Raw genomic sequence first — 25,435 nt, 5'->3', positions numbered from 1 at the left:
ACCGCTCTGTCCACGTGAACGATCCTGGATTTAGCCAATAAAGGCACTAGTAAAATCTCGGGTACATTTAGTTTCTTCCGCTGAGTGATCACTCCGCCACCTCTCTCGCTCCACTGGATTTTTAATTAGTTTTCCGCGATTTAACTTCTTTTTTCAAAGAAAAGGCGAGAAGGGAACTAACCAAGTCCGAAGGCGGCGACAGAGAGATTTCTGGATCTAGATGCGAAGGAGACTGCGATCCGGATGCGAGGGTTTCTTTCCTCGGATTTGCTTGGATCGCGGAAGGGTTGTAAGCCATTGTTTATGAGGTGCTTTGGGGGGATTTCCGCTTCGATCCTCGAGGTTCGTCGTAAGCTGTATCGATTAATCTTCGTTTGCCGGACGTTCGGGACGTGGTTTTGTGGACTTTCCTTCGACGATTTATGTTTGGCCCTTAATTCTCGATAGATCTGTTTGTTTCTCGGAATGTGCGTTTTAGGAAGGGTTCGGATTTGCGCTAGGTTTAATACTCTTGTGAAGGTAGGCGGCAAGAACAATAGGCTTTTGTGTTGCGTAAATATGCATGTTATTTTGTTGATCTAGTGCGGAAGTTCGCTCTTTGTACGATTAGGCATTTCATTTACTGAGGAAGTTTTTAACTTCTTCGCCTTTGCGGTGTTACTAGAATTTCCTCTTCGACTTATGTTGGATCGCCAAAGAAAGAGAGGAGATATCTGTGAATCTTAGTGTTTCTACTCCCCCAAAAGATGTTTTGGTGCTTATAATTGAATGGTCTACTGGTCTTTAATTGGTGATTTAAAGAAGCGTCTGTCCCAGCATGTGCAGATTCTTTTTCCGGCATTGAAATGCTTTATTAGTCACATGTATTGTTTTGTTCTGCATTTTATTTATCTTAATGCATAGGTTTTCTTTACCCTCTTGCAGTGACTTCTGAACCTAGGTGATGTGGCTCTATTCCTCTTCTAGATTGAAGCCTTAAAGATTCACAGTCTTTGACAATGTAATTGACTTGGTTAAATTCCTGAAATGTTTGTTTTTAGGAATTCAAAATTCTTCTCAAAATTGAATTGTTCATAATCATATTTTCCATGCCTTCTGCAGCTTATAATCTTTATGCTTTTTGGAGGATCTGTATTTGCCCTAGTGTTGTATAAATGTCATTTCGCAGTATTATTCGTGATGTAAGAGAAAGTTTTGGGAGTCTATCTCAACGTAGTTTCGAGACACGCTTCTCTGGCCATCATAGAGGGAAATCACAGGCTGCTGTACATCAGGTTCACGACCACCATCTTGTAGTTCAGGAAAGTTGTTGGGCCAGTCTCCCACCTGAGCTTCTCCATGATGTGGTTAAAAGGTTGGAAGATAGTGAGAGTACCTGGCCTTCTCGTAAGAATGTAGTGGCTTGTGCAGCTGTTTGCAAGTCATGGAGGGAAATGTGTAAAGAAATTGTTAAGAGACCTGAGTTTTCAGGAAAGCTTACCTTTCCGGTGTCTCTTAAGCAGGTATTGTTTTAATAACTCCGGTATTGTTTTAATAACTCCCTTTCTGTTTAGAGATGACTGGTTTTCTTTTTGAGTGTGACAAGATATTAGTATTATTTTTTTTTCTTGTGAGATATATAAAAGTTGTATTGTTGCTAGAGACCACAAAACCTAAGTGAATTTCTAAGTTAAAATGTTAATGCTACATTATATAATTTCTTATAATTTGGAACTGCTATATGTGCATTTGTCAGGCTGGTCCACGAGATGGTATCATCCAGTGCTTCATAAAAAGAGATAAATCTACTCTAACTTACCGTCTTTACCTTTGTCTTAGCCCTGGTAAGCTAGCTTTTGCCTCAAATTCATCCTGACTCCTAATATATCTATATTTTGGTATTCTTTTTTTTTGTAATCTTTTTATATGAAATCAAATTTTGTTTCTCGCTAGCTGGATAAGGGATCCCTACTAAAAGATTGTAACAAGATTAGCATATTTGAAATCTTTTCTAATATTCATTATGTGTGCATTTCATAAACCCATATATTCTGTTCTTTTCTCTGTTGAAATTCTTATTTTGAAGTCCATATATAATAGTTAAGATACAAAGCCTGATCTCAATACATAGAATTTTTAATAAGGCTCAGATTTTGTGGTTTGCCTCAGTTGAGGATCAAAGTTCTTACTAAGTTTTCAAGCGTTGTTTACAAGTTTTCTTGCTGGAATCTCTCTCTCTCTCTCTCTATGATGTATGTTATTGGTCTAATTCTGTGAATGAACTTTCATTGAAAAGTCATGTGGCACTTGATCATCCACCATGTTCAGCATGCTAAGATACCGTCCTTAAGGCTGAAGGTAAAAGTGATTTTCATGAAAGATTAATGTCAGTCTGATGGTTCATTGATGTAGGCTTCAGAAATGCCTACTGATGCCCATATTAATTAACTTGGAGAACAAAACTAAGTCAGATTGTATAGCTATATTTGATAGCTAAAGGTGCTGGTTTGACTATACTTCGGTGCCTAGAAGATAAATTATTTGTTATGCAAAAATTCAGTTTTTAATATTGTCTGTATCTGGTACATGACTCTTTGTATACTGACATTGGTAGAATACAGTTGCATTGGTATGTATCAAAGGACAACTTCCTTAATGCAAATGGTATGCTGGCTAGAAGATCAATGATCTTGCATGTTGCAAGTCCAGAACATTGGCCTCCTTATATGGTGTCAAGTTATAATTGTTCTTACCTGGCAAAAGTTTTACATCTAGTAGATGATGAAAATTAAGAATGTAGTTCTCTTCCCCCTCCACCATCCTCAGGTGGTTGATAAAATTGTGTTGCCATATTGGGCATTTATGCAGCACTGTATCTACCAATCATTTATCCTTCTGTATAAAAAATATAATTTTTGACTTTTGCTTGAGCCTTAATAAATATTGTGCAGAAAAAGTTTTGTGTCTCCCTCTATTACTTGTACAGACAGAAAGCATGATATACTGGCTACAATAAATTTGTTGTCACTTAGTTCAGTTGTATGTTAGTTTTGGTGTTAATTTACTTTCACAAGTCTGTTCCTCCTATCATTAAGATTTTCTTGCTCAAGAGAGATATAAGGTAACCTACTGATTAAATCAATTTCTGTTGCTACTTTTATGCTTCTGCTTGATTTAAGATGTTTTCTTCTCAAATGAAAGGGAGAATATATGCATTAATGTTGTTCATAAAAGGTTGTATGGGTAAATGTCTCATTCTAAACCATATATGAATTACTTTTGTGCTTCCAATTTCATATATCCTTGTCAATATTTCTATATGACCCTTCGTAACTGCACATTGCACAGTTTGAGCATCAACTACAAATTTTTGTCGCTGAAATCCTTTCTGAATTCTTCATTGATAGTTCTGTCTGCATAAGCGTTTGATATGGTTGATTTGCCTAAAGATTTATTTTTCTAAATTTATCTTCTTGTCTGCCTAAAGCGTTTGATATGGTTGATTTGCCTTAAAAATTTATTTTTCTAAATTTATCTTCTTGTCTGCCTAAAGTGTTTGATATGGTTGATTTGCCTTAGAAATTTATTTTCCTAAATTTATCTGAACACCTTGCAATCTGCAGCCGTGCTGGTTGAGAATGGTAAATTTCTTTTATCAGCTAAGAGAGTTCGTCGTGCAACATGTACAGAGTACATAATATCTACAGATGCTAGCAATATATCAAGATCAAGTAACGCTTTTATTGGAAAACTGAGGTAGTTGAACTTGTTAATTTTTTTATCTTTTGTTTCTAATAAAATTCTCAGGCACTGATATTTCTGCCTATGCAACATTTTAGGTCCAACTTCCTTGGTACTAAGTTTGTGATCTATGACACTCAGCCACCATATAATGGAGCAGCTTCCTTCCAACCAGGCAAAACTAGCCGTAGACTTTACTCCAAGAAGATCTCACCAAAAGTGCCGAGTGGCAGCTACAATATAGCCCAAGTGACATATGAGCTGAATGTGCTTGGAACAAGGGGGCCAAGGCGAATGAATTGCGTTATGAACTCAATTCCTTGCTCAGCCCTTGCCATTGGCGGTACAGTCCCTGGTCAACCAGAGAATTTGCTTCCACGTTCTCTGGAGGATTCTTTTGGAAGCGTGTCATTTGCCAAATCATCTATCACGGACCAGTCCCTGGATTTTAGTAGTTCACATTTCTCAGATGTCATGTCTGCAGCAAGAGTGGTAAATGATAATAAAGATGATCAGACCAAGGAAAGGCCTCTAGTTCTTCGAAACAAGGCTCCTAGGTGGCATGAGCAGCTGCAATGTTGGTGTCTCAATTTTCGGGGCCGTGTGACCGTGGCCTCCGTAAAAAATTTTCAGCTTATTGCTGCTGCACAGCCAGCCGTTGGATCTCCAGCTCCCGCACAGCCTGCACCACCTGATCCTGACAAAGTTATATTACAATTTGGAAAAGTTGCAAAGGACATGTTTACTATGGATTATGCATATCCACTGTCAGCCTTCCAGGCTTTTGCCATTTGCTTGAGTAGCTTCGATACCAAATTAGCATGTGAATAGAAGGGCTAGGACAGTCTGAAATCGGACACCCAAAGAGCGCAAGGATCCCTTGTTGAATGTATTGTTCTTGGTCTTGATGCCAAGCCAGCTTCCATCATCTGGTCGGTCATCTTTGTTTCCTGTCCCAGTTCTGGCATTGTTAAAAGCATTTTGCATCATGTTCCTCGAGTTCACTTACAGTGACATTTTGTGGCTAGCCGCCATTAGATGTTTTTTCTTGCAACTTTCTTTGATTGTAAACGGATAATTGTATTGTATTCACTACTTAAGAAGACGTAAATTTCTGTTAAGGTAAGACCAATTCACAACATATTATTTGCTCTACAAGATTGTCGGAATTGTATTAATTCAGTAATTATCTTTGGTTCGTTTTTTTTTTTGTATACAGTATATTAGGCTTTTCACTTTGCTTCTGAAAACGCCAGTCTTTTTTCTTATTTAGTGTTATGTCTTAGTGCCCATTTACTTTGGTGGATAATTGAGCGAATGTATGGAGATTACAAATCACCCACACCTGCTGTTTACTTGGATGAATTGGGTAGGATGGGGTCCTTACCCTTTACGGCCCGACAAATAGGTTTCTTAGAGCCCTTCCTCCACAAGGGATAGGGCTCAAACTATACGAGTAAGAAAATTTATACGAGCAAGAAAATTGAGCTACGAACCAATAGAAAGATTTCTTAGCGCCCTACCTCCACAGGATGGGGCTCAAGATAGACCTTAACACACCTCCATTTGATTGAATAGTATGGTACTGACAATCAAGTTATACGAGTACGAAAATTGAGCTACGAACCAATTGAAAGGACAAATCTCTTCAGAAACTAAAACATCAACCTATCACTATGATGAAAAGTTGGCAGAGGCCCCATGGGGCATTGCGTTTACATGTTGAAGAATAGAGACCTGTAAAGCGATTTCTCCCCTGCACTGGTGAGTCGCCATGGTACTTCCGCCCCAGGAGAAGAATCATTGTAACATTGACAGTGACACTGGAGTGAGCACTCCCTCATCCGCTGCATGCGTCCTTGGAGGTCAGGGAGTGAGGTAAGGGTGGTCCAAGAAGATATACAGTGGGAGTGGAGTGGGACAAATGGCCAGTGAGTCACGAGACCAAATTCTCTGGCTGCGACTCTCACAGGTGGCGTAGTGGGAAAAAACACTTGTGCATTATCTGGTATACAATAATGACCAATAATGACCCATAATGCTTAACTAGCTGGCTTTGTCTTATCTTTACTTCTTGTCGGGCAATAGCTGTTGTATGTGTGCAACAAACAATTGTGATGCTGGACGATGAAGAGGAAAGGAGAGTGGATAAGATGATTGTTCTATTTTTTTTATTATAGCTACTATGATCTCACGTTGATACTCGTGCTTTCCTGGCGTTTGCAGATTATCCTTCGACGTTTGATGTTAACTTCGTTGGATAAGATGGTTCGTTTTGAATGTATAACCATAATATTTCATTTTCCCCCTTTCTTATCTTATTTTTGATTTTGTAGTATCACTACTTCGATAGTTGGCGGTTTTTCCTTACCTTATCTTCTTTCATATTTTTGGTAGTTTTTTTTTTCTTTCAAGGACATACTACAAAGTGGTGCCATCTTTAATGTTAAAAAGATTACAAATGCCATCCATGTAATGAATGAAATTCATAATGCTGACTTCTTCAAGGAGTTGTTTGAGCAAGGCAAGATGCATAAACAGCTAAGAGATAATACAAATTGAAAATTTCTACGAGCTCCAACATAAAATTTGAAGAAAAAAAATTATGCTGATAAAACAAGGCATTGTCACACAGTGAAGATTGGCACAGTAATCCCATTGTGTCATATGATTTCCTTTCAAAAAAAAAAAAAATCTTTAATAATAGTGGCTACAGACATCAAAGTCAATTCAAAGAAAGCAAAAAAAATGAGAACGAAGCACCTGACTTGATGGATTGGCCAACAATGGCAGAAGATTGGTCAACTTTTCCAGCCTACAGTTCATCAAAAAGGGGCTGTCCCTGAGTTACGACTGCCAATCTTGGTGAAGGAGTGACAAGACAAAAATTTATATCTGTGAATGATTTTGTTGAAAAATCTGGTAAGGACTAGCAAATTAATCCTCCACAATCTACATTCACTATTCAAATATTCATCTTCGAAGAACTCTGTAGGGCTCAATTTCCAAACCACTATCAACTTGTCACCGAAACAAAACTTCCACTTGAGATAGATAATTTATCTTGCTCTTTTCTTTCCAATCCTCAATGGATTTCCTAATAATCTTATGATAATATAGCCCACTTTAAAGAAAACTCCTATGAGGCAGTTAACACATAGGAGATGCTCCATTCCCATGGCTAAGATCCTGCAGGCTCCTCCATGATTCATTGATTATCTTTACTCCCAACTGGCAGACTGAGAAAACTATGGCCAATGTCGACTTCCGCAATTAGCTTGCAAAACCAGATTGTTGTTTAAGCTCTCGTCTCCAATACTGAATTAATATGATCTCTAGAGTTTTCATCATCACCAAGAATCTTGCTCACAAGCACAAACCAACTTTCCTGATCAACTCCCCTATTTGAAACAATGCTTTCAAGAATCTTATCAAGTTCTTCTGTATCTCCAGAACTGGAAAGCTCATCAGCCAAGATTTTGAATGTAGCCTTATCTGGCACGACACGTTTCTCTACCATTTCATCAAAGATCTTAACCACTTCCTTTGGTTTCCCTGCTTTAGAAAAGCCCTTCATTAGGACATTGTAGGTGAACACATTAGGCGAACATCTCCTCTCAACCATGTCATCCCACACCCTACCTGCCTCCTGCAACTCCCCGTTCTCACACATTCCAGAGATGAGTGTGTTGTATGTTAGCATACTTGGGATGAATCCTCTCTCAAACTCATCAAACAGTTTCCTTGCTTCCCTGACCTTTCCCTCCTTGCATAGCCAATATATAAGTGTGCTTGAGATGGAATTATCTGGAGTGACATTCTTCCTCAAAAGCTTCCTCCATATCCGGAAAGCATCCTCGGCCTTCTTATCTTCGCACAATGCATCGATCACCTTACAACACAAGGACGAGCTCGGTACGTACTTCCCTTCGAGCATATCGTCAAGCAAGTTCAATGCTTCGCCAGACCTCTTCATCTTGCAACATGCCTCGATCACCACAGAGTATGTCACGTCGTTCGGGGTGACGCCCCAAATCTCCATATCGTCCATTAATTTGACGGCATCGTTCAGTTTCTCTTGGTTGCAATACCCGGCGATCATAATTGTGAGAGTGGTGGCGTCCGGGGACCAACCGCGGGAAATGATCTGATCGAAGACCGAACGTGCAGCAGAAAGATCACCACTGGCACAGTAGAAAGCGAGGATGGTCGTATAGGAAACGACATTGGGGACGATCCCCAAACCGGGCATATCATCGAGCAACTGGAGGGCGCCACCGATATCACGGAGCTTGCAGAGGGCCTTGAGAAGGATGTTGCAGGTGCAGACGTTGGGGATGATTCGGAACTTAGTGCGGCAGTTGCGAAAGAGGTGAGCGACAAGGTCCGGACGGTGGTTCTGGATCATGGCATTGAGAAGAGCGTTGAAGGAGCGGACGGAGGGTTTGATGCCGCCGAAGGAGGGGATGGAGAGAAAGGAGCGCAGGGATGCAGCAGGGCGGCCGGCGAGGGAGTAAGCACGGATGAGAAAGATGAAGGCGTCCTCGGAGGGGCGCAGTCCGGAACGAAAGAGAGATGAGAGGACCGGCGGAAGGAGGTGGAATTTGCGGGAGGCGGCGAGGCGGAGGATGATGGCGTGGTAGGGCGGGTAGGAGGGGGAGAAACCCGGGACGAAGCGGTTGGCGTAGTCGAAGATGCGGAAGGCAAGATCCGGGTCGGTGGTGGAGCGGATGAGGCAGGTGAGTCGGCGGCTCGTTAGAGGGGAGGGCCAATGGCGGATGGGAGGAGTCACGGTGTAGGACTTGAGAAGGTCGGAAGTCGACCGGAGGGAGGCGAGGTGGTCCAAATCGACCGGCGAAGAGAGGTGCGCCAGGTCGACTACCGTCGAGAAGCACCGCCGCCCCAAATCGACGGCGCCGACGCTGTTGAAACGGCGATTCATTCCGCTTATGCTTTCTTCGACGTGTACAGACCCGATTAACAGATATTAGGGCCATTTTAACCATCGCGTGGGATAATTTTAAAATTACTGAATTAGATTTTTGTTTTTTATTTTATCCTTATGGACCAGTTAAATCGATTTATTTGATGAAAAATGATATATTCAAAAAAAAAAATCTCAATAAAAAATACATAAATGATGGGATCTACAAAAGTGAAATAATGAGCCATGAATTTATGTATCTATCCTTAATTTTTCAAGGAGATTTTTTCCTGTAATATATCATTATTAGGGAGACTATTTCAATCAATTGTGTAAAAATTGAAAATTTTAAATAAATTAATCAATTGAATTATTGATAGGGAGACTATTTCTCCTATTATTATATGAAATTAGTTTTTATATATTTTACTATTTCTCTTGATTATGTTTATACTCTTAAATATCAATTTGATATTTAGTATATTAGTCAATTTTATCTAAAATATATATAGACTAAATGAGCACGAAATTATTTCCTATTTATTTGTTTACCTCTTCTGAATATATTCATATCCTCAAATATCAATTTGACTCAATATATTGAGAGCAATAATTTTTTTGAACGCGAATTAAAATTTTCAAATATATTCATATTTAAAAACTTGTTGTTCTCAATATATTAAGTCAAATTGATGTTTGAGGACATGTATTCGTCTACCTCTCTTGATTATATCCATGCCCTTAGACATCAATTTGACTCAATATATTGAGACTAATAATTTTTTAAACATAAAAATATTTGAAAAAATTAATTCATGTTCAAAAAATTTGACTGATGGACCAAACGACCTCGGATTGACATGAAACTAGATCCTATGTGTTTGGCTAGTTCTTCTAATTATATTTATGCCCTCAAATATTAATTTGACCCAATATATTAAGAGCAATAATTTTTTAACATGAATTAAAACTTTCAAATATATTCATATTTAAAAAAGTATTGCTCTCAATATATTGAATAAAATTGATATTCGAGGGTATGAATATAATCAGGAGAGGTAAACAAATACATAGGAACTAGTTTCATGTCAATCCAGGGTCGTTTGGTCCATCAGCCAGATTTTTGAAACACAAATTAAATTTTTAAAACGTTTTTGCGCTTAAAAAATCATTGTTCTCAATATATTAAGCCGAATTGATGTTTGAGAGCATTGATATAATCAGGAGAGGTAGAAGAACATATAGAAACTAGTTTCATGTCAATCCGACACTACAATAAATTTGCTAAAAGACAATGGTGGAAAACCGTTGAGAAAGACCCAAAAAACCCATTGTGAATCGACCTATTGAGAAAGATAGGGCGCTCAAAGATAATAGTTAAAAATCATTGTCTTTTCACTTGAAACACAATAGTAAAAAATCGTTGTCAAAGACTGCCCTATTTTTCTCAATACATCAATTTACCACGGATTTTTTTTTGGATCTTTCATAACAGTTTTCCACCGTTGTCTTTAACTTAAAACAACAACGATTTTTCACCGTTGTCTTTGTGAGCTCGATCTTTCTCAACGCGTCTATTTACTATAGTCTTTTTAAGTCTTTAACAACGATTTTTAACCATTGTCATTTATATTGAGAAGAAAACCTACTCCTTGTCTTCTTTGGAAATCCTAGCATCGGTGGAGAACAAGAGGGTGAGGAGGTCTTCCTAGGGTCGACAACAACAAAACCAAGACAGAGCTTTAGAAGGTAAGGTTTAAATAGATAGGGGGCTTAGGACTTGGTCTAAATTTTCTATTTTCATATCTATCTACATATAAAAATTTGCAACACATAAAATTTGCTAAGTCATTTATTTTATTTAAAAATATAAAACTTATTCCCATGGGTGTAACATTTCCACATCCATCCCAAAAATTCGTATATGAATACCAAGTCATTTATTTCATTCTTTTTTTTTTTAAACTTAATACGATATCAAATTTAAATGGGAAGCTACGTCCATGGTTATAAAATTTTCATATATAGTCTACTTATTTTATTCTATTTATTATTTGTAATTACCCCTTGATACTGTCCGAGAGTTGAGTCGATGGACACAGGGGACGTGACGCTCTCTGCTGTCTTCGGATGACGCGGACCTCCGGCGAACCTGCAACAAAGCCGGGCCGGGAAGGGGTTCCCGGCGACGACCCTCCGACGCTCAAGTCAGGCAACGACAAGGAGAAGCAGAGTAACAGGATGAGGACTGTAGCTACAGTGAAGATGAATGCATCCCTCTGTCGAAGTTGTTAGGATCGAATATGTAGCTAGAGGGGGGGTGAATAGCTCGGTGCGCTCGTCTTTCTCTTCGTTGCTTGTTTCTTCAAGATATGCAGCGGAAAATACAAAGAAACAAAATATACAACGCTAACAAGAGGATTTACTTGGTATCCACCTCACAAGAGGTGACTAATCCAAGGGTCCACACACTCACGCACCCTCCACTATGAATAACACTCCTTTATGATAACTACCAAAGGCGGAGAAGTCCTACAAGTTCACACTACAAGAAGAAAGGGAAAGGGAACAAAATACAAGCAAGAGCTAGCTTACAAGTTTGCACAAGAGAAATCCTAACCCTAGCTTTCTTCTTCAGCTGTAGATCCGCCTCTTGACTTGGAAAAACCTCCAAGAACCTTCAAGAACTGACGATCTGAACTTTGTGGAGAAGCTGTGGAGTTGCTGTGAAGATCGGGAGTGAACAGTGCATGCCAACGGCCGGATCCCGATCGATTGGATTGCTCCCAATCTATCGGGGAGGCTTTGGATTGATCGACTGATCGATCCAGAGTACCTCTGTGCTCTCAAGAATTGCTTGGATCGATCGGCTGATCGATCCAAGGCTTATCGTGCGAAATCGCACTTCCCAATTGATCCACTGATCGATTAGGGGCTTTGGATCGATCGACCGATAGATCCAGAGCTGTTCTGTTCGCGCGATTGGGCATGAGCCAATCGATCGGCTGATCGATGCAGCCCTTGTTTTTGCCCAAAAATAAGTCCAAAGTCCCTTAAACCAATATTCGGTCAATCATGACATGTTGGTACATCATGCCTAGCATCCGGTCACCCTTGACCTGCTAGAACTCGCTCACCAAGTGTCCGGTCAATCCCTTTGAACCACTTGGACTTTTCTCCTCGTACCAAGTATCCGGTCAATCCCTTTGACCTACTTGGACTTTCCACCTCGTGCCAAGTATCCGGTCAATCCCTTTGACCTACTTGGACTTTCCAACACCAGATGTCCGATCAGCCTTGATCCATCTGGATTTCCTCACTCACCAGGACTTCCTTCTACCTAGCTTTACTCACTAGGTCTTTCACCTAGCTTCACTCACTAGGATTTCCCATTGCCTAACTTCCCAGTTAGGACTTTCACCTGGCTTCACTAACTAGGATTTTCCCGTCAAGTATCCAGTCAACCTTGACCTACTTGACTCTCCTTCACACATGAACAATTGCACCTGCAATCTTCATGTATCGTCTTCATGTATTGTCAAACATTGAAACCCAAACATCATGACTCGAGCTTGACTCAATTCAAGCTCAGTCAACACGGTCAACCTTGACCTGGGGAATATTGCGCCAACAATCTCTCCCTTTTTGATGTTTGACAATACCACTTGTAAGTTAGGCTAATCCCATAGCCTCAACATTCTTCATGCCACTAGGTAATGAAGACGTAAGTTAAACCCTACATTCTCCCCCTAAGAGGGCAAACTCCCTCTCAGATAATGAAGGCCTAACTTAAACCCTTTCATTCTCCCCCTATTGGCACACATCAAAATAAGCAAACTCTCCCCCTGAAGAGTTACCAAACCTTGTTCACAACTTCACTTGTTGCTCACAATCCGATAATGAAGGTCTCATACCCTTCACTATTATTAAATGCTCATCCTTGAGCAGACACCCTTTGAATAACGAAGATATCCACTCTCCATTATTTTTCAAATGCTCAACCTTGAGTATTTCCACAAAAGAAGGTTAACCACCTTCCAAGGTGTATGAAAAATATTTTTCATGTCCTTAAAGAGTAACTCCTCCTAAAGTCATGCACGAAACTTCTGTCATTGCACCAACAATGACTTGGAATCCCTAAACCTTTAGGAAACCCAAAATTAGAAGTTTTGAGGTTCATAAATTCAATAATGAAACCAAACCTCAACCTAAACTTCTAATTAGTCTTCCTTAACCAATCTATTCTTGTTTTCAATAGGAAAACTCCCCCTAAATGTATACAGATATGTTTTGAGGGGTAAGGAATGGTTACCTAGACTAAAGATGGTCCAAAATGCTGAAATCAGGCTTTACCAGCCAAAATCAGCATTCCCAATCGATTGGAGTTGGGTCCCAATCGATTGAACCTGCTTGAATCGATCCACTGATCGATTCAGGAGGGCTGGATCGATCGGTGGATCGATCCAGGAAGCTTCTGTTCGCGAGAAGCTTGCTCTCAATCGATCGCCCGATCGATTGAGACCCTTCAATCGATTGGGTGATCGATTGAAGCTCTGAAATTGCTGAAATTTCATTTCAGTCAATTTCAGAAACCCCTAGAAAATTCTAAAAAATCTCAAAAATCGTAAAAATCATTGTAGACATTATTTAGGGCATATAGTATCATGGAAAAAATAGTTTTATAAGAAAATACTTCATATTTTCAAAGATTGACACAAACTTGAAAATTTGTAAAAACTTTAGTGTTTTCTTCAAGTTTGTGCCTAACTCTTCAATAATGATCACTATCAAAAGACAGTCTTCATCAAGGTTTTCCAAAAGCATTTTAAAATGATTTTCAAAACCAATATCCAACCATGTTCCTTGGGTTCAATGCACATGACTTGTACATTAGCTTTCCCAATGATTGGAAAACGCATAACTATGTGTTTTGATGAATCTAAAACTCAAAAGAATGCACTAAATCAACATCTTGAGTTTTGTTCATCATTCTAACATCTCACTTGTATCTAATGTGTAATAAAACACATACAAGTCACCTTATAATTCTTTAGTGAGATGTAAACTTTGATTTTGCCCTAATCTAGGGATCATGCATATCTATCTAGGCATTTTGAGTTGCAAACATCCACCAAGGATGTTACTTGTTAATAAATATCATTAGTCCTTAATTTACAAGGAAATAAAATAATGCATGATGATGTTATGACATACATTAAAAAGAAATAATTTTCAAAAGAAAATTTCTATAACTACATGATGTATGTATGTCATGACATGATATTTTTGTGTTTTTCATACTAAAATATGAATGCAAAAATAAATATGATGTCATGACATATGATGGGCAAACAAGACATGACAAAATTTTTAGCATAAATGAAACACCTAGGTTGTCTACCTAAGTATCCTTAAGCCTTAGCTAAATTAAGATTTAAAACCTAGATTGCCCACTATTTCCCAAGAAAATACCAATAATCCAATTTTGACATTTCTTTTGCTTTTCCTAATTTGTGCTAATTTAAATTAAACATATTCCTCAAATTTTTGGCACAATTTACTCTTTTAAAGAGTAACCAATTAAGTTAAGACATAACTTGCCTTTAATTTCCCAAGAACATACCAAAATCCCAACTTGGTAGTTCTTATGATTTTCCTAATTTGCGTCACTTAAAATATCATCCAATTTATCAAATTGTGACACATTTTACTCTTATAAGAGTAAATAAAACTTCTTTTCATTTTCAAAGGTTAACAATAACCTTGAAAATGCTCTCCGAGTGTCAACTTCATCAAAGTTGGGTTAGCTACCCTTTTAATTGGAGTTGACACTCTCTAACCCATCTACGGGGTAGAGAAAATGCTCCTAGGAACCCAAAACCTATTGGTGCTCCTTGGATGCTCTAGGTACTCACTAGGGATAACCTCCCTAGATACCTTCCTAGTGACCTTGTTAGGCTTCTTAGAAGCCTTGGTCACTTTTTCTAGGTCAACCCTAGGGATTACCTACCTTGTGACCTTGTTAGTGACTTCCTTAGACTTCTTAGAAGTTTTAGTCACGTTTGTTGCAAAAATACTTCTAGGGATAACTTCCCTTGTACTTTTGACTTGACCCTTAGACCTAGACTCGGTTCCATAGCAATATGGAACCCTATGGTAAGAAATTACATCCTTCTTAGCCTTAAGTGTGTATCCCAAATCTCTATGGCCATTGAATGACTTTTGTTGTCTTAAACCTAGGTTTTGCTCATTTTGCCCTTTTAGGATATTTTCCATCCTTTTTAGGGTCTTTTCCATTTTATCAAGCCTTGACCTCAAGACTTGATTTTCTCTACTTAAATCCTTAGTTTTTGATTTTTCATTAAATCCATGAGCTTTTTTATTTCTAGACCTATAACTAACACCCTTAGTTTTCTTGCCTAGATTTTCATCTACCTTCCTAACTCTAGGTGTGGTAGTTTTAGTATGAAAAGCTATATGTTTTTCCTTAATGCTATCATGCTTCCTATTTTCATGGTAAATAGCATTGAAATGATATAAATTAGAACTAACATGATTTTTACCATTATTTAAGGGGATAGGCTCAACAAATGATACCTTTCTTTTTACCTTAGAGGCTCCCCCTTGAATTATGCTTCCTCCATGAGCCTTGACCGCTTTCTTCCCCTTGGGACATTGGCTCCTATAATGTCCCTTTTGGTTGCACAAGAAGCACACAATGTGCTCCTTGCTCTTCTTTGTTCCGGGAGCGGTCTCTTTGAGCTTCTCCTTGCCCTTTAATGCCACTTGACCCTTTTTCTTGGCCAATTTGGGGCACTTGCTCTTGTAGTGCCCATGTTCTCTACACTCAAAACATATAATATGATTTTTATTTTTAATTGGAATATTTATACCTTCATGTGTAGGGATGACATCTTCTCCTTTTGATCCGGAGGTAGAAACTTCCTCTTGATCTGACAATGATGCTCCTCCAATAGATTTGACTTGACTTGTGGAGGTGGAAGCTTCTTCATCCTCTTCTTCTCTTGACCCGGATGTGGAGACTTCTCCTTTTTCTTGATCCGGTGTCAATGAAGGTTGCTCCCCCTCAATCCTAGAGGTGGAGGCTTCTTCATCTTCGTCTTGTATATTGAACAAAGAGTATGCTTCCTCTTTGTCCTTTTCATTGTACTCCTTTGAAGATGAAGCTTCTTGGACTTCTTCTTCGGAAGTTGAGCATCTCTCAACCTCGGAGTCCTCCTCCTCTTGGTCTTGCTCCAATGAGTCACCTGTTGATACAGTCTGACCTAGCTGTTGTTTTGATGTTGACACTGATTTAAGTTTGTATCAGATATTAATTAAACTCAGACTGATTGATGATCAAGGATGATCAAGAGGAGAGGGCTCGGCAGCTCGTTCTCCGGACTAGGTCAGAGGGCTCGTGTCGTTCTGCTGGACCGGGCGCGTCGGAGAGGGCACTCTGCTGCCTCCGACTAGGTCCGAGAGGGCTCAGTCGCCTCTGGACCGGACGAGTCGAGAGGGCTCTGCGGCTCTCCTCTCGGACTAGGTCAGAGAGGGCTCGGTAGATCGTTCTTTGGACCGGACGAAGTAGGAGAGGGCTCGGCAGCTCGTTCTCCGGACTAGGTCAAAGAGGGCTCGGTAGCTCGTTCTCTGAACCGGACAAAGTCGGAGAGGGCTCGGTAGCTCGTTCTCTGAACTGGACAAAGTCGGAGAGGGCTCGGCAGCTCGTTCTCCGGACTAGGTCAGAGAGGGCTTGGTAGCTCATTCTCTGGACCAGGAAGACGTTAGGGTTTAGGGCTGGGAGACTCTAAAACTAACACAAGGACATTGGATCTCGCTTGGCCCGATCCAATGATATCTGTTGTCCGGATCGGCCGGCCCGATCCAGGATACATGAGTCACGATCGGTCTCGTGACCGATCAATGACCACGAAAGTCTCATGGGTTAGATCGATCCGGGACCGATCGAAGCATTGACGCATGGTTATCTCGATCGGTCTGAGCACCGATCAAGAAGCGATCGAAACATGGGACTCAAAGCGAGAGGGGATCGGTGTGGACCGATCCACTCATAGGCTGATCGGTCCACGCCGATCGATCAGATTCCCTCTGATCGAGATGAGTCCCGATCGGTCCAGAGCCTGGATCGACTTTGACCGATCCACAACTTGTCGTTGTTTCTACGCTTCTAATTTTTCGATTCACCGATTCACCCGATCAAATCATCTCGTGAGATTTTTAAGTTACGTTGCGTGTATCGTGCCATTGGTTAATTTCAAATGAAGCTCCATCAGAAGAATAAGAACAAGTGCCCTTTATGCTGTATTTCACTGCAAGTGATGCAATTCGGGCTTCAACGTTCACTGGCCGCGATCAGTTGGACTCTTGCTCATTGGTTCGAGCTCAGAGACACCAGTGAAGACCATGGATGGTATTGGTGTGAGTTCAGAGAACCAGATGAGAAGGAAGAGTGATTGGCGACGCCTGAGTTGGTTGCAGCGATTCGACACAGGTGACAGTGATTCGGGACAGCGAGAAAGCAGAATAAGAAGAAGGAAGAAGAGAGGTTTGCTAAGGTTCTGGAAAAACTCTCTGTCGCTCAAGCAAGAGGTTGTGTCGTTGAGCTCTTGGCTGAAGCTTCCTTCTGTCTTTGCGTTTTTCACTTCGTGGCTGTAAGTTTCATTTGTTCATTCCGTTAGCCACAAAACTCTGTAAGTCATTGTGCTTTGTTTTCAAATCTATTCTGTGACTTTTGTGGAGAGGTTACTCCACCGAGAAGGAGAAACACTTAGCCGGATTTTGTCCGGGGTGTGATCTACCGAAAGATCAAGGGATCGTCCACCTTACGGACACGCCGAGGAGTAGGGGCAAGTTATCCCCGAACCTCGTACATCGTTTTGTTAGTGGTGGTTTGTTCTTTTCCTTGCATCAGTTTTCATTTTACTTATTTCCGCTGTGCTAATAAACTCTTGTGAGGAAATTGATTGGATTTTTTAAAGGAGGCTATTCACACCCCCCTCACTAGCCATCCGAAGGTCCTAACAAGTGGTATCAGAGCAAGGCGCTCTTCATCCGGATTAACACCCTAAAGAGCAAGAAGATGACTATAAAGGAAGGTTTTAGTACCAATCGTCCACCCTACTTCGATGGAGTGGATTTCTAATATTGGAAGAGTCGTATGGAGTATTATCTTAAGACCGACATCTCCATGTGGTTCTCGGTCAAGGAAGGTTTCACACCACCGAAGGATGAAGAAGGTAAGGAACTAGAGTCGTCAAGGTGGTCCGCCGAGCAAACTCACAAAGGACAAGCCGATGCCAAGGCGGTGGTCACCCTACAATGTGGAATAGCCAAAGATCAGCTTGTCAAGGTAGGTCCATTTGTGAGTGCAAAGGATTTGTGGAACAAACTCATTGAGCTCCAAGAAGGAACTCGAGACTCTCGGATCGCCAAGAGAGACTTGTTCCTAAACCAACTACAAAATCTCACTATGAAGGAGAACAAAACGGTAAGTGAACTACACGGAAGGTTCAAGGAGATCATCAATGGTCTTCATTCCGTGGATGAACGCGTAGAAAATCGCGATCTCGTAAGGTACGCTCTCAAAGCTTTTCCAAGGAATGACTTGTGATCATCTATGGTAGATGCCTACAAGGTCTCCAAGGATCTTTCAATTGTTAAGTTAGATGAATTCTTTTGTGAAATGGAACTTCATGAATTTGCTAACAAGGGTCAAAAAGAGAAAGGTATTGCTTTAGTTGCAGGAGAAAAGAGCAAGGATGGAAGGAGGAAGAAAGAAAAGAAGAAGGAGAAAGAAATTCCTACATCCTCATCCTCTTCCGAGTCCGATGATGAAGGAGGATCATCATCAAGCGAGATGGCCAACTTCGTGAGAAGAATCATGAGAAGGAGCCGAAGATACAAAGGGAAAGGTAAGTCTATTGATCAAAATATTGATAAGACTAACGTTACGTGTTATGAGTGTAGCAAGAAAGGACACTATCGGAGCGAGTGTCCAAAACTCAAGAAGAAGGAAGAAAGGGCCAAGAAGAAGAAAGCTCTCAAAGCTTCTTGGGATGAATCCTCCTCAAGCTCATCGGAGGAAGAGAAGGAGAAAAGCACTCGTCAATTAACGCTCATGGCAAGGGAGGAATCAGACTTCGGAAGTGATACATCAACCACGGCTTCATCATCTTCGGATGATGAAGAGGTAACTTCTCCACATTTAGAAAAATGCTATAAAACTATTGCACATTTATCAACTTTGCTTAAGAAATCAAAAAATGAAATCAAATTATTAAAATAAGAAGTAGAACACTTGAAGACTCTTAGGGAATATGAGGTTGATGACCTTCATCAAGAGCTTCTTGAGGATGAAAACAAAGCCTTAAAGAGTGAAGTTGAGAAACTCAAGAAAATGCTTGAGAAATTCTCAACTAGCTCTAAGACCTTAGATATGATTCTAAATGCCCAAAGGGCGGTCTACAACAAGGCTGGATTAGGATATCAACCTAAGGAGTCTAGTTTCATTTCCTTAGTGTCTAGAACCCAATTTCATAAATCACATGCTTCTAGGGTTCATGAGACTAGGAAGGGTGTGACCAAGGCATGGGTTCCTAGGTCTTTCATTGTAGATGCATTAGGTCCCAAGATTTGGGTACCTAAAACATCTATCTTTCGTGTCTTGTAGGCATTTGTCAAGGGGGAGCATCTATCAACTTGGTTTGTTGATAGTGGATGCTCCAAGCACATGACCGGGGACAAGTCACTCTTTACTACCCTTCAAAACAAAAATAGAGGTAATGTGTCCTTTGATAATAATGGTAGTCTTAAGGTTATAGGAGTTGGAGATATTCAAATATCCGAATGTCTCCAAATAAAAAATGCCCTTCTAGTCAAGGGGATGACCTTTAATCTCCTAAGTGTCAGCCAATTGTGTGATACGGGTTACACAATTGAGTTTCATTCAAGTCAATGTCTGGTCAAACACATTGACACACTTGACACGGTACTAGTAGGCACAAGGGTAGATAACATTTACCAAGTATCCTTTAAAAGTGCTACTAATGCCTCTGCTAAGTGTTTCATGTCAAAAGAAGAAGAATCATGGCTGTGGCATAGAAGGTTGGCCCACGTAAACATGAAGAATATTCGAAAGCTGGCCAACAAAGGATTAGTGCGAGACTTACCAAGCATCAAGTATCAAAAGACAAAACTATGTGATGCATGTTAAAAGGGTAAGCAAACAAAAGCGGCTCATAAAGGTAAAAGCGTTGTAAGTACATCAACTGCTTTAGATTTATTGCATATGGATTTGTTTGATTGCAGTAATGTTATTTCATTGAATGGGAGTAGATATTGTTTAGTGATCATTGATGATTTTACTAGATATACATGGACCTTCTTTTTGAAAAATAAGAATCAAACCATAGATGTTTTTGTTTCTTTTTGTAGAAGAACTGAAAATGAAAAATCCACAACAATTAAAACAATTAGAAGTGATCATGGTGGAGAATTTCAAAACCATAGATTTTTAGAATTTTGTCAAGAAAAAAGATATAGGCATGAGTTCTCTACTCCAAGGACCCCACAACAAAATGGGGTTGTGGAGAGAAAGAACCGAGTCTTGCAAGAGGCTGCACGAAGCATGCTCAATGAGTACTCATTACCGAGCTACTTATGGGCTGAAGCGGTAAATACCGCTTGCTATGTGCAAAACCGAGTCTTGATACATAGGTTTTTAGGAAAGACTCCCCATGAACTTTGGTTTGGGAAACCCCCTACAATTAAACATCTTAGGGTGTTTGGTTGTAAAGTGTTTATCTTGAACACCAAGGATCATCTTGGAAAGTTCACGGCTAAGGCTGACGAAGGGATACTAGTCGGGTACTCTCTAACCAGCAAAGCCTATCGAGTCTACAACAATATGACTAAATTGATTGAAGAGTCCTCGGATGTAGCATTTGAAGAAATCCCTAAATCGAATGATCAATCAAAGGATGTAGGAGAAATTCAATTTGAACTTAGAAATCTAAGTTTAAATGATCAAAACATAGAAAGAGTCGAGGTTGACTCCGATGACGATGAGCAAAGGCAAGAGAGGGCTCAGTCTGATCCTTTACCTGATACTGAGCCCTTGCCTATGTCTAGTGAGATCACTCATGAGGCACCGTCAACACCAAGGCAATCTAGGATAGCCTCTAGTCATCCACAAGACTAGATTGTGGGAGACATTCAACAAGGGGTTAGGACTAGGTCATTCTTTAGAAATGAGTCTAATGAGGTCGCCTTGATCTCAGAAATCGAACCAAAATTAGTTGATGAGGCATTGCACGATCCTGATTGGATCATAGCTATGCAAGATGAGTTAGGTCAATTTGAAGGGAGCCAAGTGTGGGACTTAGTTCCTAGACCTAAGAAGACCACCATTATTGGAACCAAATGGGTCTTCAAAATTAAGTTAAACCAAAAGGGAGAAGTAGTAAGAAACAAGGTAAGACTTGTAGCCAAGGGCTATAGTCAAGTCGAAGGTCTCGATTATGATGAGACTTATGCTCCCGTGGCTCGATTAGAATCCATCCGCTTAATGCTAGCTTTTGCTGCACATAGAGGCTTCAAGCTCTATCAAATGGACGTCAAATCAGCCTTCTTAAATGGTTTCATTAAAGAAGAGGTCTATGTTGAACAACCACCGGGGTTTGTGAATACCGAAGCTCCAAACCACGTGTACAAGCTCAAGAAAGCTCTTTATGGGCTTAAACAAGCACCTCGAGCATGGTATAAAAGGTTGTCAACTTACTTATTAGAAAAGGGTTTTGTGAGAGGTCAAATAGACCCAACACTATTTCTGCGTAGAGATGGTGAAAACATATTTGTAGCCCATGTGTATGTCGATGACATAATTTATGGCTCAAACAACAAGGGCTATTTGAATGAATTTATCACTCACATGGAAAGTGAGTTTGAGATGAGTCTGGTGGGAGAATTGACATTCTTCCTTGGACTTGAAATCAAACAAACTCGAGATGACATTTATGTCCATCAAACAAAATATACTCAAGAGATGCTCAAGAAATTCAAAATGAGTGACTCTAAGGAAGTATCCACTCCAATGGCGACAAGCACTCGCCTTGATAATGATGAGAATGGAAAACCAGTTGATCTAACGCAATATAGAAGCATGATCGGTAGTCTTCTATATCTCACAGCTAGTAGGCCGGACATACTTTTTGCTGTGGGCATGTGCGCTAGATATCAAGTCTATGCCAAGGAATCTCATTTAATTGCAGTTAAGAGAATTCTGAGATACCTTAAGGGCACGATTCGAGTAGGTCTATGGTACCCTCGCACGGAGTCTTTTGACTTGATAGGTTATACCGACTCCGATTACGCTGGGTGCAAATTGGATCGGAAAAGCACTAGTGGGGGTTGCCAATTTTTAGGTTCATCATTAGTTAGTTGGTCAAGTCGGAAGCAACATTGTGTTGCTCTCTCCACGACCGAGGCTGAATACATTGCCATGGGAGAGAGTGTATCACAATTGTTGTGGATGATCCACACTCTAGAAGATTATGGACTTTCGTATAAGGAAGTGCAAGTGTTGTGTGACAACATCAGCACAATAAACTTAACAAAAAACCCAGTCCATCATTCAAGGACCAAACATATTGAAGTGCGTCACCACTTCATTAGAGATCACGTAGCTAGGGGAGACATTGCACTCACCTAAGTTGAGTCAAAGTCAAACCTAGCCGATATTTTCACCAAACCTCTTCCGGAAAATGAATTTAGTCATTTGAGGAGAGAATTAGTAATGCGTTTGGCTCAATAGGCCATTAGGACTTCATCATGATCAATAAGGACAATTAAAACAACAAGAGAAATATGGAAATTAATTTGGGCAACTTGGGAACATCTCACACAAACTATAAGATTTAACAAATGATTTTTGTTTGCTAGAAATGGGGTGAGATGCTAGGATCAGCCGAATTATTCAAAATGTATCATGCATCCCTTGAATAATTAGGTTGAAGAGACATAAATTGAGTATGGGGAAGACCATTACATAATTCATGTGTATTTGGTTCCTAGATCTTACTCATATATTCCAACCAAGGAAACTTGGTTGGACCTTTACCTAGAAATTATGAAACTTTGGTTGATGGACTGTTTGATACACTTGAACGATGCTTTTCATGATTTTGATTGATACTAGGACAAGTCCTTGAAAGAATGATAGCAAGTTGGTTATATTTTGACAAACTTGAAACTGAACATAACAAAGGTCAAAAATTTCAGTTTTCAGGCCTTAAGTTGTTTGTTTTCTAAATGTCTGCAACTTTAGGGCTATAAACAAGTTCAGACTATAATTTTTAGGTAATCGTTATGCTTGTAGATCCTCCAGGTTCTAGGTTCTGAACTTGGAAGTTTTCCTAGAGAAACTTCCACAAACTATCGAACATCTCTATGAATTTCAGTTACTGAAATTGCGAATCAGTACGAAATGCGATCAGTTACTGAAAGATCTAAGTATCAGACACTGATCGGTCTACGGACCGATCAGGTCAGCCTGGCACGCAAGCCCGCACTGATCATTTTCTGATCGGTCTACCGACCGATCAGGAAGTTCCCTGATCGGTCCAGGGACCGATCAGCGAGTACTGATCGTCTCCTGATCGGTCTACAGACCGATCAGGATGTTCCTGGATCGGTCCATGGACCTATCAGGTGGCTCCTGATACCTCCTGATCGGACAGCCGTCCGATCATTTCATCAACTGTACACCCATCAGAAAACCCTTAAAACTTCCCGATCCTTTCTTTTCCCTCTTCACGCGGAAGCCCTAGCCGACTCTTCCCTACACCTCACCTCTTCTCTTCTCTTTGCACGCCGGAACCCTAGCTAAAGCTCTAGCCAAAACTTCAATGGCACCAAGGTAACTCCTTACTTCTCTAGAACTTGGCATTTCGGTCTCATTTCTCACCATATCTGTGGTTTTTGTTTCGGGTGGCTCCGGTGCTCACTTACTTGCCCCATTATATCACTTTGTTAACATCTTAGAAAGAAACTAGTGGGTGAGGGGACCTCTAAGTCACCTGAAAAGTCGAAGTCAAAGGCCCCTTCTCGTCCTCAACCATCTGTTTCCGGGAGATTCCCGAACCACAATTTTGAGGAAGCCTTTAGACAAAGAACCTTTAAATTACTCCCTTGTAGGTCTGTAGATCGTAAATTCATGAACGAATTTTGTCCAACTGTGTCTGAAATCATTGCCTACTACAAACTTGACTCATTTGTCTACTTAGAACGGGATATCAACTATGACTTGGTCTCTGAGTTTTATAACAACCTTCATCAGACTAATGATGTAGGTTATAAAACAAGAGTTGCTAAGCGGACTCTTGATTTCAGTTTCTCATCCTTCTTTGACTATCTCGATTGTCGGAGGTGTTCCGGTAATGTCTTTTCGATATTTCCTGATTTACCAGATCCTTTACCTCCACCCTTTGATATCTCATCTGACGATATTTATGAGTACTTCTTCAGACATCCTAGACTGGGTGGCCTTGATGAGCTAGATGTTGACTTTCCTACTTTTGCAGCCTTGAGATTATCTCCTCAAGACTACATTCTTTTTAAAATTGTCACAAACTGCCTTCTGCCTATCACATCTAAACCATTGTCTGAGATCCGACCATATCATTGCCTGATGCTTTATGGATTGCGTCGGCGTCTCGACTTTGACATCATATCTAGCATCTACTCTTCGATCATCTCCTATAGTGAGCCGAGCGGCTACACTGTTTATATGCCTTATGGGCATATAATTACAGATTGGCTCGAGACCCTTCAGATTGATGTCTCTAAGGGTAGAATAGTCAAGATAGTCAGACAGGATTGCAGACTTGGGAAGCGGGCATTTTCCAAGTCTGGAATCATAGGACGAAATGGGGATGTTTGGTGGAAGGATGGGAGAGCTCTAGGTGAGTTACCACGGGGACCTCCACGGCTGCATTGCTCCTTCGCGGCCGACGATGGAGAGGCCGATCCTGATCTCGCAGATCGCCAGAGGGAGAGTCGCTTTGATCGCACGATGAGTTGTCGCCGAGCCATTGAGCTTGTCAGGGGATTGACCAGACACACGATGATTTACGCCAAGGTGACACATCGCGCGATTATGGATTGGATGGCCAGATACCCACCTCCGCAGGATTTCCCGGGCTATCCATCCTCGAGCAGCGGCATGCCACCTCAGGGACCCATTCCTCCCGTTGATGATGCTGATGCTCCTCATGATGAGGAGGCTGATTGATATACATTGTTCTATGATGTCATTTTGACTGTCTATGTTTTGGATGTTGGTTGTTGGATATGTATGTCTGTCCTGGATACTTACTGATTTCTTCTATTTATGCTGTTTATTTTCTTTCTTTATGTTTCACTCCTTATTGGTTTTAATATGTTGTTCATATGTCATGTCTTGTATGTCTCTTATTTCGTTATCACTGTCTTATAATACATTTAGAGGGTGTTCTAGGTGAATTAAGAAAAAGACAGCATGGGTTAAGGGGGAGTTTTTTAAAGTTTTCTTACCTAATTCGCACCTTTTCGGTGTTTGACAAAGGGGGAGAGAATAACTAAGTTTAGAGATAAATGAAAGTTTGGCTTTAGGGGGAGGACCTTAATTCCCCTATCCTTACATGATGTTGTATCTGTCTTAGGGGGAGGATCTTTATTCCCCTAAAATTAGGGAAATATGGAAATATGAACATTTCTGATCTAAACTTAAATCGT

General features: G+C 40.4%; 2 protein-coding genes across 2 annotated transcripts; one reads left to right on the top strand and one right to left on the bottom strand.

Annotated features, from left to right (window-relative positions):
* Positions 1-132: 132 nt before the first annotated feature.
* Positions 133-4,846, top strand: LOC122049515 (tubby-like F-box protein 8). Its single transcript, XM_042610891.1, has 6 exons — positions 133-342; positions 925-1,000; positions 1,102-1,502; positions 1,736-1,823; positions 3,603-3,735; positions 3,819-4,846. The coding sequence occupies exons 3-6, from the start codon at positions 1,155-1,157 to the stop codon at positions 4,549-4,551; spliced, it is 1,302 nt and encodes a 433-aa protein (XP_042466825.1). The 5' UTR covers positions 133-342; positions 925-1,000; positions 1,102-1,154; the 3' UTR covers positions 4,552-4,846.
* A 1,428-nt stretch (positions 4,847-6,274) lies between these two features.
* Positions 6,275-8,709, bottom strand: LOC122049505 (pentatricopeptide repeat-containing protein At5g16420, mitochondrial-like). Its single transcript, XM_042610881.1, has one exon. It carries the CDS (start codon positions 8,660-8,662, stop codon positions 7,019-7,021), a length of 1,644 nt encoding a protein of 547 aa, XP_042466815.1. The 5' UTR covers positions 8,663-8,709; the 3' UTR covers positions 6,275-7,018.
* Positions 8,710-25,435: the final 16,726 nt, after the last annotated feature.

The sequence above is a fragment of the Zingiber officinale genome, chromosome 1B, assembly GCF_018446385.1.
Source record: "Zingiber officinale cultivar Zhangliang chromosome 1B, Zo_v1.1, whole genome shotgun sequence".
NCBI classification, from domain to species: Eukaryota; Viridiplantae; Streptophyta; class Magnoliopsida; order Zingiberales; family Zingiberaceae; genus Zingiber; species Zingiber officinale.
Note: the sequence above shows the minus strand (reverse complement) of the source record. Positions and strands in the feature narration are given on the sequence as shown.

Coding starts and splice junctions, on each gene's coding strand:
- LOC122049515 (XM_042610891.1), top strand. CDS start 1,155: ATGTCATTTCGCAGTATTATTCGTGATGTAAGAGAAAGTTTTGGGAGT. Junction 1,503..1,735: donor TTCCGGTGTCTCTTAAGCAG/GTATTGTTTTAA, acceptor TGCATTTGTCAG/GCTGGTCCACGAGATGGTAT. Junction 3,736..3,818: donor GCTTTTATTGGAAAACTGAG/GTAGTTGAACTT, acceptor GCAACATTTTAG/GTCCAACTTCCTTGGTACTA.
- LOC122049505 (XM_042610881.1), bottom strand. CDS start 8,662: ATGAATCGCCGTTTCAACAGCGTCGGCGCCGTCGATTTGGGGCGGCGG.